This window comes from Geotrypetes seraphini, chromosome 5 (assembly GCF_902459505.1).
Source record: "Geotrypetes seraphini chromosome 5, aGeoSer1.1, whole genome shotgun sequence".
NCBI lineage: Eukaryota > Metazoa > Chordata > Amphibia > Gymnophiona > Dermophiidae > Geotrypetes > Geotrypetes seraphini.
In genome coordinates, this window is record NC_047088.1 from 201546988 (window position 1) to 201561700 (window position 14713).

At 41.1% G+C, this 14713-nt stretch overlaps 1 protein-coding gene and 1 long non-coding RNA gene across 8 annotated transcripts in view; one reads left to right on the top strand and one right to left on the bottom strand.

Annotated features, from left to right (window-relative positions):
• Positions 1 to 3514, bottom strand: part of LOC117361616 — a 45258-nt gene extending 41744 nt beyond the window's left edge. Inside the window, exon 1 of one of the 2 annotated variants that reach the window (XR_004539697.1) lies at positions 3366 to 3511. This is a non-coding gene — a long non-coding RNA (uncharacterized LOC117361616). Of the gene's footprint in view, positions 1 to 3365 lie in introns of both variants that reach the window. The other variant, XR_004539698.1, reaches the window with a different exon arrangement.
• The window catches only part of TLK1 (tousled like kinase 1), a 281093-nt gene continuing 269883 nt past the window's right edge, over positions 3504 to 14713 (top strand). For 2 of the 6 annotated variants that reach the window (XM_033947197.1, XM_033947198.1), the window contains exons 1-2: positions 3844 to 4004; positions 4296 to 4405. In XM_033947197.1, the coding sequence (XP_033803088.1) occupies positions 3980 to 4004; positions 4296 to 4405 (135 nt within the window). In that variant the 5' untranslated portion in view covers positions 3844 to 3979. Of the gene's footprint in view, positions 3678 to 3843; positions 4005 to 4295; positions 4406 to 14713 lie in introns of those variants that run through there. The other 4 variants (XM_033947201.1, XM_033947199.1, XM_033947200.1 and 1 more) reach the window with 4 other exon arrangements.

The following is a 14713-nucleotide window of genomic DNA, read 5'->3' on the forward strand; positions in this document are numbered from 1 at the left end:
TATTATTTACATATATGATTTTTGATACTTTTTTTCTGTGATCTTGAATGAATTTTTATTATATCTGGACACAGAGGTATTTAATTGTTTGTGCTCCTTTATTTTTGATTAGTATGACTAACTATTGTCACATATTTTCTCTTGGTTTTTTAAATAAAAATCAAATGACCCTGTTGTTCAGCACATTTATACTTAGAAAACATATTTTGTAGTTGAAAAGTTATATTAATACAAGCACTGATGTAGAGAGATATTTTTGATAGGCAGCATAGTTCTATAAGAAGTGGAAAGATTCACTGCACTTTCCCAACAAGGTGACCAACGGCCTAATGCAGTCAGATTTTTATGTCTCCCTTCCCAATTCCTGCTATTAGTAACAGAAAAAGACTTTTAGTTTGCAGCATAGTTGATAGGCAGATAATCTAGTCTGTCCATCCGCAGTAACCATTATCTCTTCCTCTCTAGTCTAAGAGATCCCACGTGACTATCCCAAGCTTTCTTGAAATCAGACACAGTCTCTGTCTCCACCACCTCTACCAGAAGACTGTTCCATGCATCTACCACCCTTTCTGTAAAAAAGTATTTCCTTAGATTACTCCTGAGCCTATCACCTCTGAACTTCATCCTATGCCCTCTCATTCCAGACCTTCCTTTTGAAATTAAAGAGACTTGACTCATGTGCAATTACATCTCGTAGGTATTTAAATGGCTATCATATCTCCCCTCTCCCGCCTTTCCTCCAATATTGAGAAAAATCCTTAATTGTGTCCAGTGAATAATAATTTCCCAGTGTGTTTAGCATCCCTATTTATTGTGAAAAGTTGGATTCTAGGGCAGAGTCCTATGAGAAGTGAAAAAAATCAGTGCACTTTACTAGCCATGTGGTCAAGCCCCTACTACAGATTCTAAATTTTCCTCTGCCTCCCTTCTTCTTACTACTGACTGACAGAAAGAGATTTTTAATGGCTTAGTCCTATAAGAACTGGATCTCACACACTATTAGGTATGTAGCCTTTTGCTACTGCTCTGTATTACAGCCTAGACTTTCATTCTATTCTTTCCACTTAGAGCCACAACTTGAAATGATGGGCGCTTTGAGAAACTGAACCACTCTTCTAACCTGCCTAAACATTGGTAATTATCCTCTGCATAATGCACTCAAAAAATTCTCCTCCTTCTGTCCCCAAGAAGCCCACCCTTAATCCAATCCTTTTCAAGCAGATGTATGTATGACTACATAATGACCTGCATTCTAAACCCATTCCACTACACTTTTCCAAATCATCATCAGCAACATCATTCAAGGGTTGGAAGTTGAATGTGGCTATACCTCCAAGTTTAAAACAGTTCATCTGCCTCCATCAGTCACCCTCAGAACTACATTAATTGAACTTTATTCTTTACTGCGACGTCAGCTGCTGTGCTCTCTACAGAAATGTTTCTCAACATCTTCAAGCCAAGTACCCTCTAAGTCTAACAAATATCAGCTGAGTACCCCCACCCAAGCTCCGCTCCAGACATCACCCCCATAATAATAGTACTAATTGTAATGCAATTTCTTCCATCCATTTTTCATATACACACAATATAATCTTATTAATACATAATGGCAATCACCAAATAAAAAATCATCAAAGTACATTATATGCAGAGAAAATATCATTTATATTCGGGGGGGTTTTCTTTTTTTTTTTTTTTAAAGAAGTCAAGACAGATGACTTTAAAATATGCAATGTCATCTCAGTAACAACTATAGAAAAACAGAAAAATATAGTGCAAAATATAGACAGCAGATATAAATTCTCAAAACAGACACATTTCAATCCTAAATTGAAAATAAAATATTTTTTCCTACCTTTGTTGGTTCGTGATTTCATGAGTCTCTGATTGCACTTCCTTCTGACTGTGGATCCAATATTTCTTTCTTTCTGCCTCCTGCACGCTTCCCCTCTTCCGGACCTCATTCCCTTCCACAACCAACATCTCTCTCTCTGTTCCTCCATGAGTGCAACATTTCCCCCTCTCTCATCCCCCGGATCATGTGCAGCATTTTGCACCACTGCTCACCAGCCCCATGCCCATTTCTCCTATCACCCTTCTCCAGCACCATGCCACATCTCTCCCTCCATCACTATGTCCAATATTCCTCCCCTTGCATCCCCTTCAATCTGTTCCTCTGTTCCCTCTCCACCACCATATCCAACATTTCTCCCTTTCATCCTTCCCTTCCCCAAGCATCTCTACCTTTCTCTCTATGCCCAATTTTCCTTTTCCTTTCCCTATGTGCCATCATCTCTTTTCATCTCACTCACACATTCATGCCCAACAATTCTCCCTTTCATGCCCCAAATTAATGTCCCCTTCCTCCCTCCCTGTCCCATGTTCATGCCACCTCCCTTCCTTCTGAGTTGAGTTTGTGCCGCCTTCCAGATATCCCAGAATTGTGCTTCTTCAATGACCCAAAACGCTCCTCCCCCCCCATACCCCAGAAAGATCATGTTCCCTTACTTGTTCAAACCGCACTCGCTCCATCTGCCTTCAGCGACTTGTTGGGGGGGACACGCAGGCAGTGATTCACACACTGGACGTGGCTAACCCACAAGCCTTCCATCCGACGTCAACTCTGACACCGGAGAGGTTTCCGGGTCAGCTATGTGCAGTGTGTGAACTGCTGCCGGCTGTGCATCCCTCCCAACAAGCCGCTGAAGGAGCGAGTGTGGCAAGGAGGTAACTGGGGACCTCCCCCTCCCAGCTAACCCGGAAGGCTTTCCTGTGATGTCAGCCCTGTGGATTGGCTGCGGGAGGGAGGGAGGTGGTGTGGGCAGGGTCCCCAGCAGCGGCTTCAGCAGGCATCAAGGAGGGATCCCTTGCGGCGGCTGTGCAGCTTCGATGGACAGGTATGGAATATTCTCTGCGGTAGCCATGCCGCATACCCCCAACAAGCGTCCTGTGTACCCCCAAGGGTACGCGTACTGCGTGTTGAGAAACACTGCTCTCCAGCAAAGGCAACACTCCAGCAGAGTAGAGAAAGAGATTAAAAGGGCAAAAGACAGTACTCTCAGTCCTTTCTCATGATCAGTCTATCAAGCCTCGAATCCATAACCTCCACCACACAGATAAGAACTTGAAGCCCGACTGAGACCAGACATTTAAACTGTATAGTTGTACAGGGCAGCAAACAGCGAGAGAAAAGCGGAGTAGAAAAGACTCAGTACCATTAGCCACTCGGCTCTGTTCCACTCCTCTCTCACACTCAGTCTTTTCTGCATTCAGCGTGCTACTCTATACAACAGCATTGCTGTACAATGTCGATCTATCACATTTCCTTCTTAGTTTTGTTATCTGTGGGTTGCAGGTGTACCCACCCAATTAAATTCCCCGTCCCGAAGGAAGAGTGGTGGTGTATGACAATACGCAGCACGAGCAGCTCGATATCAGTCTCAGCGAAAGTAGGAAGAGGAGGTGTGCCTAGCTTTGATTGGCTCCTCCAGTGGCGTCTGGACGTCTACTCCGTCATGACGTCGACGGAAGCACAGGTGATCGGGGCGGGGTGTCTTGCTAGCACTCTGGCCTTGGCCCTAGGGTGCTATCTTGCCGGTTCGGAGTAGGATCACAAGCAGGCTTAAACTGCATAGTAAGGACTCACAAACAATACGGAATTAGAACAGCGGCACGCGGTATGGCGCGTTTCATAGGGAGGAAGGGGGGTTCCTATATATTTGGGGATGGTATTTCCCACCCTCTGCCGCCCCGTAGCGACGTCTATACGGAGGAGGTATACGCTGTGGCACTGCCTAGTGCTGATTGGCTCCCTCAGTTGCGTCCTGGACGTCATAGACGTCATTACGTCATGCGGAAGCACTGGAGATTGGGGGCCTTGCTAGCACTCAGGCCTGGGCCATCGGATGTTGCTGTGCCGGTTCAGAGTTTCATTATATAGGCAGGCTTAGGCTGCATAGTAAGGGTACTCGGGACCGGCATGGAGCTACAGGCAGCGGCACGCGGTATGGCGCCTTTCACTAGGGTAACAAGGGTGGGACCTTCCATTATTTTGGGGTGGCAAATGCCACCCTATTTCAACCCAGAGCGACGCTTTTACGTAGGACTAGAACTTGAAAGTCATGACTGTTCATTGCTTTGTTCTGATACATTTGAAACTACCTTGGCTGTGCTAATGTGTGTGTTTAAATCTTCGGTTTGGTATAAATCTACAACCCTATCAACAGGGTGTATGTATATTTTGAAATAAGTTAACCCCCACCACTAAACTGGGCTAATTAGTACTCTGTTCATAGGTGCCATGGATGAACTTCATAGCCTGGATCCAAGACGACAAGAATTGTTGGAAGCCAGGTTTACAGGAGGTGTGAGTGGTAGTACTGGAAGTTGTAGTGTTGGAGCTAAAGTGAGTAGAAATATTTTCCAAACCAGTTTTCTTAATTTTATTTTACTTGCTGATTATAGCTTATATATGTGTGTATGTGTTGAAAAACATATGTATCATACTATTTTGAGATTTGATTAATCCTTAAGTCAAAACTTGAAGCAAAGGATTTATTTTATATAACATTTAGGACCATTAAGATATGTTAGAATACAGTCTTTTAAAAGTTAAGAGAATAATTTTAAAGGTAGTACTTTACAAGCAGAAATGGTCTGTTATAAAATTGCTCAACTGAAATAAGAAATAAACTTAATGCATATACATGTATATCTTGCAAACATACAAATTTATCTTCTGTATTTGAAGAGGTGTTTTGGAGGGTGAGGTAGGGAGAGTATGCAATTTAGCATATGCATTGAAATTTCAACCTTTGCATATAATGCAACTCAGAAAATTTGTGCACTCCAAATAGCAGGTGTAAGTTATTTAAAACTTTAAAAAAAAATATTGGTGGTAATTTTATTTTTAATGTTTTATTTAACTTAAAGAGCACATCATTATAATGTATTCAAGATAAGGTAGTATGAGGTAGATATGTTAGATACAGTTTGCATTTGCTTAGTATTTGTTCAAAACTTTATCTAATTTTTTTGTGGTTGATTGATTGATAGTTTTTTTGTTTAGCCATTTTCATATATTTTTTCTCCCTAGTGTGCTATTCTAGGGATCTGCTTCCAAAGTTGAGCTGTGATATGCTTAGTGCATGCATATCTATATCTAGGTTTGCAAACCTTTGGTTCTGGGAGGAAATATTAACATTTTTGCAAACCAAGTAAACAAAGAATAGGAATTGCTGAATGATTACTTCCAATAGAATTTTTGATCTGATGTGACTTCTCTCACCCTGGAACATACTGTGAGCTTGTATCCTCATCAGCACTAAGGTAATGCTGAGCTTGCCCTTTATAAAGAATAGTGTGTAATTGTATTTATAGTCCAAAAGCTGTGATATCAGCTCCACCCTCATGGAGACTAAATATGATGAGTACCAAATAATGTGCCCAGTCATCTACTCAAGAGGGTATATGTAGGACTTCTATTAGGTGCATATACATTTAAATTTATGTGTTTGTGGGTTTTTAAAGGATTAAAAAAATCGGTATTTATTCATGACCTGTACTATTGCTTAATTTTTTTCACAGTAGAATCAAATATGTCTGTTTCACAAGTTGTCTGAGCTGGAAAGGCATGAAATCTAAGTGAAAAATATAATAAGCTAGGGGAGGGGTTGACAAGAGTATGAGGAGGTGGTGTTTTTCCGTGTTTATCCAATAGACACCTATTTTAATTTTATTTTGTTATGACTATTAGCAGAGTATGTACTAGAAAAGGTGTGTGCATAGGAAAAGGGATCTGATATGCTGCCTTTCTGTGGTACAATCAAAGCAGTTTACACTTTTTCCTAGTTAGAAAATTGTCAAGTGCTTTTTCATTAAAAATCATCTCTTTGGGAATTCTGGTGGAGCCATGGAGCTGTGAGGACGTCTCCACAACAGCTCTGGCGAACCCCGCACTGAAATCCATCTAATCTAGGATCTCATGCACTAAATTCATTATACTTGGATATCATACGCTGTGCTCCTTCTGATTTTGTCCCTATTTTGAGGAAAAATTTAATACACGGCTACAAAATCACATCAAAAAGACAGAAAAAGGAAAGTAGCAAGACCCCAAAATAGCGGACTCGGTGGCACCTGCCTTGCTTTTGCCGAGCTTCTCAAGCTCGGTGTGGATAGTGGAAGTCACTACCAAAGTACAGGCAGCTTACCATGAGGAAACATCTTCAATTAATCCTGGACAAACTGGATACCATGGATCAATGGTTTATAAAGCAGATCTGCAGACGGTCCAGACTAGGGTGAGCACAATGGAGGACTCCGTACAAACCCTGATGTCGGGCTTGAGAAGCCATGCCATGCGACTACTGGATCTTGAGGCTGCCAGAGACGCTGAAGGCACAAAACCTGTAGTTATTCTTAAAAAGCTGGTTAGTGGAATCCTTTCACCACCTTACTAGAACTCTTATGCATTGAGCAGGCCCACCGCCTGGGATAACAACGGGATATAGTTGACAGACTGTGTGTGGTTATTTTTAAGGTCATGAACTACAGCCATAAGGTGGCTATTCTTCGGGCCATCCAGACGGGGGCAAAGCTCCTTTATGACAACAAAACTATCCTCTACTTTCAGGATTATTCGATGAAAGTCATGCAGGCACTGTGTGTGTTTCCTCTCCTCTGCTCTCAATTATTTTGGGACAAGAACTGATGTAATCTGATGTACCCAGCACGACTAAAAATCTTACATCTTGCACACTTTTTTGAGGATGTCGCTATAGCCAACTCCTTCATGTAGACTTGCCCAAGTCTGGGCCAGAGCCAGCCATACCCTGAAGCTGTTTATACTCAGGCTAAGGGAGAGGATAGGGCGAGGAGTCTTGGCAGTGAGGCTGCGGTTCTCCTACTGGGTGCCATGACTGTGTGGAATGTGGCAGAATTTCTCTGATGGGAATATTAGACTTTGATCAGGAGGCAAGTTTTACTGTTTGTTATTTTCTGTTGGACTTCTCTCTACTGGGATTTTTGAGATCCCACTGTTATATATTGTTTTAGCTCACTACGAGGTCCTGGGTTTCTAGGAAGTGGCACTTGCAGAGTGTGTTTTCTGGAGGGTTTGGGGATGATAGCTGGTGCAGAGTAGATATGAGTACAGTGGAGCTGAAGTTATACATTTGCTTTTGGGGGAGGGAGGGTGGGACACCTTTTCTTCTCAGTTTATGCACTGAATATCACCTGCAATTACCTTCTAGTACCATTTCTATATCCCTTAAACCAATCACGTGGATGAGGGATTCATTCCTCGATCAAATGGAAAAAAATTATTCGGGAGTTGAATAACAATCATGCCGACTTGGCATTTTTACAAGAAACCCATGTAACTACTGAGGAGCACACTAAATTGTGCACATGGTGGGTGGGGTCCACTCTGGATTTCCCTTCAGTGGGCAAAAAGGCAGGTGTGATTATATTATTCAGGAAAACACTACAGGTTTCCATACACCTGGTCTACCAGGATCAGATAGGGAGATATATCATTGCATTAGTGAGTATTAATAATAAACAATATGTACTAGGTAACATTTATGCCCAAAATAATCCTGGCAGTGCTTTTTTCATTGTTTAACAGACATCTTAATGGAGTTTGGTGACATCCCACTATTGTTGGGGGGTGACCTGAACGAAGTGGCTGACCCCTCTTGGGATAGGACAACAAGGACGGGAATCCTTTAAATGTGATACTGGAGTAAATAACCTTTGCTCAGCCCTAGATTTGGTGGATTAATGGCAGGTGTTATACCCTGTAGAACAGGACTTCACAAATTTATCCAGGGCGCATGCCACTTTGTCACGCTTAGATTATATTATGATCTCGCGCTTCTCTTTCTTAGAGGTCCTTGACACTCGTTTTGGCTCATTCAAAATTTATGACCATGCCTGGGTGGCCTTGGAGTGGAAACATTCGGAGGTTCATTTGCGAGCCTATACAGGTAGGGTTATACTACCATCCCCTAAGAAAGAATTAGCATACAGGTAAAGAAATGTCTTCAGAGATTAGGTAAGCTGTCAAAATGGGCAACAGTATAATGGGTGATTTAAAGTACCAAAATCAACTTCTTTGGATGGAGCATGACATATCAAATTATCTCCAAAAAGTGCTCCAAATGTAAACTGCTTACAGAAGTTACTCCCATAAGTCCCTTCTTCATTCCCACAAATCTGTTACACAAGCATCCAAACCAGAAAAAATAATAAAGTGGAGAAAAAAACCTCAGTTGAGCTTCATAGGTTAAAAAAAAAATCTCCACTTTAAGCTTGTAGTCCAGAACCCCATATGGGGCTACTTATAATGTAAATAGGAAGAAACAATGGCTTTTCATAGGGAGAATCACTTTCAATATAGCACTTAAACCTTCTCTTCTGTATAAATATAAAAAAACCAGGGTAATCTGTATTGTAGAGCGAACTCCAACTTGCCAGACATGCCTCTTCAGTTTGCCAACATATTCTGAATCCAGTAGGCTTGATGACAAAGAATTGTAAACCAGGCGTTGATATTATTTAATAAATCTTTATTGATATTTCAAACTTTATAATATATACAGTTGAAGAATCAGATTATAAAGGTGAGCCAGATGATGTAGTGTATCTAGATAGCTTTAGACAAAGTCCTTATGAGAGGCTCCTGCGAAAATTAAAGTCATGGGATAGGAGGCAATGTTCAATTGTAGATTAGGAATTGGTTATTGGACAGAAAACAGAGGGTAGGGTTAAATGTCCGTTTTTCTTAGTTGAGGATAAATAGTGGACTGCCACAGTGATCATCAGTACATATTTATAAATGATCTGGAAATTGCAACGATAAGTGAGGTGACTGAATTTGCAGATGGCACTAAACTGTTCAAAGTTGTTAAAACACATGCAGACTGTGAAAAATAGCAGGCAGACCTTAGGAAATTGGAAGACTGGGTGTCCAAATGCCCCATATGGGGCTACTTATAATGTAAATAGGAAGAAACAATGACTTTTCATAGAGAGAATCACTTTCAATATAGCATTTAAACCTCCTCTTCTATATAAATATTGCCTCTGTATCGCTGTATGGTGTGACCTCGCCTTGAATATTCCATTCAGTTCTGGTTGCCTTATCTCAAGAAAGATATAGTGGAAGTAGAAAAGATTCAAAGAAGAGCAACCAAGATGACAAAGGGGATGAAACTCCTCTTGTATGAGGAAAGAGTAATGAGGTTAGGGCTCTTCAGTTTGGAAAAGAGATGGCTAATGCAAGAGATGATTGAAGTCTACAACTCCTTAGTGGTGTAGAATGGGGTCTACAAACTCCTTAATGGTGTAGAATGGAGTACAAGTGAATTTATTTATTTTTATTTTTTTAACTTCATCAACTTTTAAAACCAATAGAATGAAATATTTTTTCACTCAGAATAGTTAAGTTGTGGAATGCGTTGCCAAAGCATTAAGAGCAGTTAACGTAGCTGATTAAAAAAAAAAAAATGTTTGGACAAGTTCCTAGAGGAATAGTCCATATTCTTCTATTGAAACAGATATGTTGGAAGCTTCTTGTCCTGGATCGGTAGCATGGAATGTTGCTTTTTTGCCTGGTACTTGTGACCTGGATTGACCACAGTGAAGACTGGTTACTGGGCTAGATGGATCATTGGTCTGAGCCAGTAAGGCTATTCTTATGTCTGCCATTTGATCTGGGCTTCTCGTATTTACTTACACTTCTGCCCAAGACTTATTCCAGTATCTGTATTCAGAATCTTCCAAGAGCTGGAGTTGCAAGATTTTCTCATACTACACAAAAAGAAGCCTAAGCTCATCCTTTCTATTTTTGTTAATCTAGGACATGTCGAGACTAACCCAGACAAAAGCCTATTTTCCCACCAGCAAGATCACTGAATCACAAATATATATGTGGTCAAGGTATGAATCACAAATATATATGTGGTCAAGGTAATGTTGTTGAGTTAGTAGATAACAGCCGCAGTGTTAATGTGACTATTCTTTCTGAGTAAAGATAAATTCCATGTTACAAGTGAAGGATTTGTGCCTAATGCGTTGGTCTTCAGTGTAAGGTCCGTGAGCCAGTGGCGGCCTTTGGAGACATTCTGGGAAGCCCACGCACCTATCCAGAGTCCTACAAAGACGGGAATCAGTAGCAGAGAGAAATCTGGGCCACTGAAAGCATAGTGTTAACTTCACTCACACTGCTGGCAGCCCAAAGAGTAAGAGCAGCGCTGCTGGGGACAAGGAACAGTGAGTAAGCAATGCATCTTATGAGGGGGAGGGAGAATTGCATGGAGAGGGTAACAGAGTTGCTAGACCGCAGGGATAGGGAGGAAAGAGAAAGATGCCAATTCTTCAGGGAAGGAAGAGAGAATATAGAGAGGCCAGATCACAGGAGGGGGATGGAAGGAGAGAGAGGTGCTAGACAAGGGGATGAAAAGGAAGGAGGGGAGAAAAATACCTGAAGGGTAATAGAGAGATGCTGGATTGCGAGGATGAGAAGGAAAGAAAGATGCCAGATCTCCAGGGGAAGGAAGGGAAGGGGAGAATAGAGATTCCAGACCACAGGAGGGAGGAGGGAAAGAGAGATATGCCAGACAAAGGAATGAAAGGGAAGGAGGGAAGAGATACCAGAGCACTGAAATTGGGGAAGGAAAGGAGAGAGATGTCAGACCACTGGATGGGGGAGGGAGAGGGAAGGAGAGAGAGAGAGATGCCAAACCAGGGAAGGAAAGGAGGAAGAAAAGATTCCAGGTTAAGATAGGGGGAGGGGGAAGAGAAACAGAAATGCCAGACTACAAAGGGGGAAAACATAGTAAATGATGGAGATTAAGATCTGAATGGTCCATCCAGTCTGCCCATTAGAATGGATGGATGGAAGTGAAGGAGGGGATAGAGATTCCAGACCATAGGAGGGGGAAAGGTGGAAGGCAGGTGTCAGACTATGAGAGAGGGAGGAGATGGTGTACGGGGATGGGAGGGCTGGAGAATAGGGGAGACTCATGTAAACTGGCCTCTGACAATCCTAGATAGAAGCCGTTTCAAAAAAATGTAATTAACAGAGGCATAAGAATTCAAGACTTTCTCAAGGAGTTCAGTCTTAAGGATGCCATTTATGTATTTGTCAGTGCCTGGAAAGATGTAACCAAATCAGCATTAAAAATGTTTGGCATAAACTTTGGCCATCAACAAAGTTCAATGAAAACAAATCTGTAGAAGAAGACGTTTGAAGGTTTCCAAGCCAGCGATGAAACACTGATGATATCAAACCTCTTTGCTTTTGTCAGAAGTCTATCATCTGAAAATGTTAATGAGTTAGAGACAGTTGATATTAAGTGCTGAATATTGACAAAGTTGTGCTTTTCTTCATTGATGGTGAAATTGCTGAATTGGTGTTAAATAAATGAAAGCTTGATGGGCCGCCGTGGGTGCGGACTGCTGGGCACGATGGACCTCTGGTCTGACCCAGCGGAGGCAACTTCTTATGTTCTTATAGTAGGCCCTGTGAATACTGGAGAAAAAATTCCTATAGATGATATGATGAAAATGTGTGATCAGTTAATTGCTGGCAAGTACAACATGCATTTATCACTGAGCATGATATTATGGCTTTCTGTTTGATCAAAGATTACTGAAACAGAAACCTTTGGCAATTGGACAGATGACACTAAATGAAGTCTTTAAAAAGACTTCCAATGTTCCTGCACCATTGTCAGATAGTTGAATACAAGCAAGATGATGCATGTTAGACTTTTGTGGCTAAGAGAGAGTAAGTGTGAGTAAAGATGATGCATGTTAAAGCTTCATTTATGTTTGAAGGTATTGCTCTAGTACCATAGTTTGGAACAAGTTTGTGTTTGAAGTGTTTAATATTTGCTTTATTTTGAAATAAAAAAGGTTGGTGGCAATTTTATGGTCTTATGGTCTGTCATTGTCTGACTTAACACTACCATTCCAAAAACCGAAAAATTCCAAAAACTAAATATGCCTGGTCCCAAGGATTTTGGATAAAGGATCTCATACTTATATATCAAGGCTAAAAATTATGCATATTAAAAAAAGTAATATAAAGTGATATGTAATAACGAGACTGTAAAGGATGGGAAGCCATGGAAGCATGGATGCTATGATCAAGTTACAAAATAGTGTGTGTGCACGCATGTGTGGGGAAAAAAATCAGTAAAAACTAAATAAACCAAATGTGTGAGCCCACATGAATAAGGCAGATAGTAACAAAAATTAATCTTAAAATACATTTTTAAAAATTTCGTTTTCAGGAAAGGTAGGTTCTGGAAATATAGGCCAGGGGTTTCAAGGCCTACATTTCCAGCACCTACCTTTCACATGAATTGTGCCTATGGAGGCACTTTACAATGCCTAACGCCACTTCCAGTGTTAACCATGCCTACAGTAGTGACGTTAGATGTTGTAAAATGACTCCATAGGCATGATTCTTGTGCTGTTTTTTTAGATGCCAATAGGCACCTACATTTTTCTTTGAAAAGCTTCTTTTTCTTTTTTAAATGGCTTTTTCAACTTGTTAGGCTCCAGTAGGTGCCAACTGGCTCCTAACTTAAGGCACTGTTTAAAGAATCCAGGCCTTAGTGTCTTAGAGGGACAAAATATAAGGTCACATTATAAACCCCCTTCCCCCATAGAACAATGTAAACTCTTTGATTGTACCACAGAAAGGTAGTATATCAGATCCCATTACTCTTACCATTATTCCTTTTTATCTCCTCACCATAAGATGTAGTCACAATGGATGAATTCAGCCTGGGCTGAGAGCTGACCTAACCAATGCCCAAATTTCTCACTTACAAACTCAAGAATATGTATGCCCCAGAAAAAGAAAAGGCTGTATATTGGTCAACCTGTACTTTAAGCATTCTAATTTGTGCTCACAACCAAGTAGCCATGTCAAAAGTGCATCAGTCAGAAAGATCTGAAACCTGCAAGTTTGCAAAGAAGTACTGAATATGTGGAATTCAGTGATTTCCACAATGAATATAGACCTCACTAGTTAGGGTTCAGTTGCAGAATGGCATACGAGCTTTCAATACATCAACATATGTAGTTCTACTTGGGCTCATATCTTGGCCTTCTGATTGAATGTAGCTAATTAGCTTACTGCTGTTTAATTTTTATCTTTTTCAAAAAATATAAATAAAGACTGAAAACAGCAAACATTTCATTTTTTACTTATCCATTTAATGCAGTGCAACTACATATAAGAACATAAGCAATGCCTCTGCTGGGTCAGACCTGAGGTCTGTCGTGCCCAGCAGTCTGCTCACACCCAACAGGTCCAGGACCGGTGCAGTAATCCTCTATCTATACCCCTCTATCCCCTTTTCCAGCAGGAAATTGTCCAAGCCTTTCTTGAACCCCAGTACCGTACTCTGCCCTATTACGCTCTCTGGAAGCGCATTCCAGGTGTCCACCACACGTTGGGTAAAGAAGAACTTCCTAGCATTCGTTTTGAATCTGTCCCCTTTCAACTTTTCTGAATGCCCTCTTGTTCTTTTATTATTCGAAAGTTTGAAGAATCTGTCCCTCTCTACTCTGTCTATGCCCTTCATGATCTTATAAGTCTCTATCATATCCCCTCTGGGTCTCCTCTTTTCCAGGGAAAAGAGACCCAGTTTCTCCAATCTCTCAGCGTATGAAAGGTTTTCCATCCCCTTTATCAGACGCGTCGCTGTCCTCTGAACCCTCTTGAGTAATGCCATATCCTTCTTAAGGTTCGGCGACCAATATTGGATGCAGTACTCCAGATGCGGACGCACCATCGCCCGATACAATGGCAGGATAACTTCTTTCGTTCTGGTTGTAATACACTTCTTGATTATGCCTAGCATTCTGTTTGCCTTCTTAGCGGCTGCTGCGCACTGTGCCGTCGGCTTCATTGTCATGTCCACCATTACCCCCAAGTCCCTTTCTTGAGTACTCTCATTTAATAACATCCCTCCCATCTTATAGTTGTACCTCGGGTTTCTGTTTCCCACATGTAATACTTTACATTTCTCAACATTGAACTTCATCTGCCATCTCGTCGCCCATTCCCCTAGTTTGTTCAAGTCCCTTTGCAATTCTTCGCAGTCCTCTTTAGTCCGAGCTCCACTAAATAGTTTGGTGTCATCTGAAAATTTTATTATTTCGCACTTTGTCCCTGTTTCTAGATCATTTATGAATATATTAAATAGCAGCGGCCCGAGCCCTGAGCCCTGCGGGACCCCACTCGTGACCCTCCTCCAGTCTGAGTAGTGGCCCTTCACTCCTACCCTCTGTTTCCTACCCGCCAACCAGTTTCTGATCCATCTATGTACGTCTCCTTCCACCCCATGGTTGTTTTGTTTGTTTTTTTTTATTATTTATTTATCAAATTTTTACATGTTATAAATCAAGTATTCACTTGTACAGAAAGTTGAAGAAAAGCAGGAAAATAATACTCAAAAGTAAAATACATGGTAATCAAGTAAAATAAAATAAAATAAAAATTTTTAGCTTAAATTCAGCTCAAGTGTTCAAAATTAGATCCAAGAAGGATAAGGCAGACTTAGTAACAAATACTAACAACTATCAATTCAAATATTAGGAAAACAAGATCCCTTGGCTGAGGAAGGATATCATTATTCAAATGCACTTCACTTTGATTTTGATTTTCCTTAATCCAGCCGAGTTC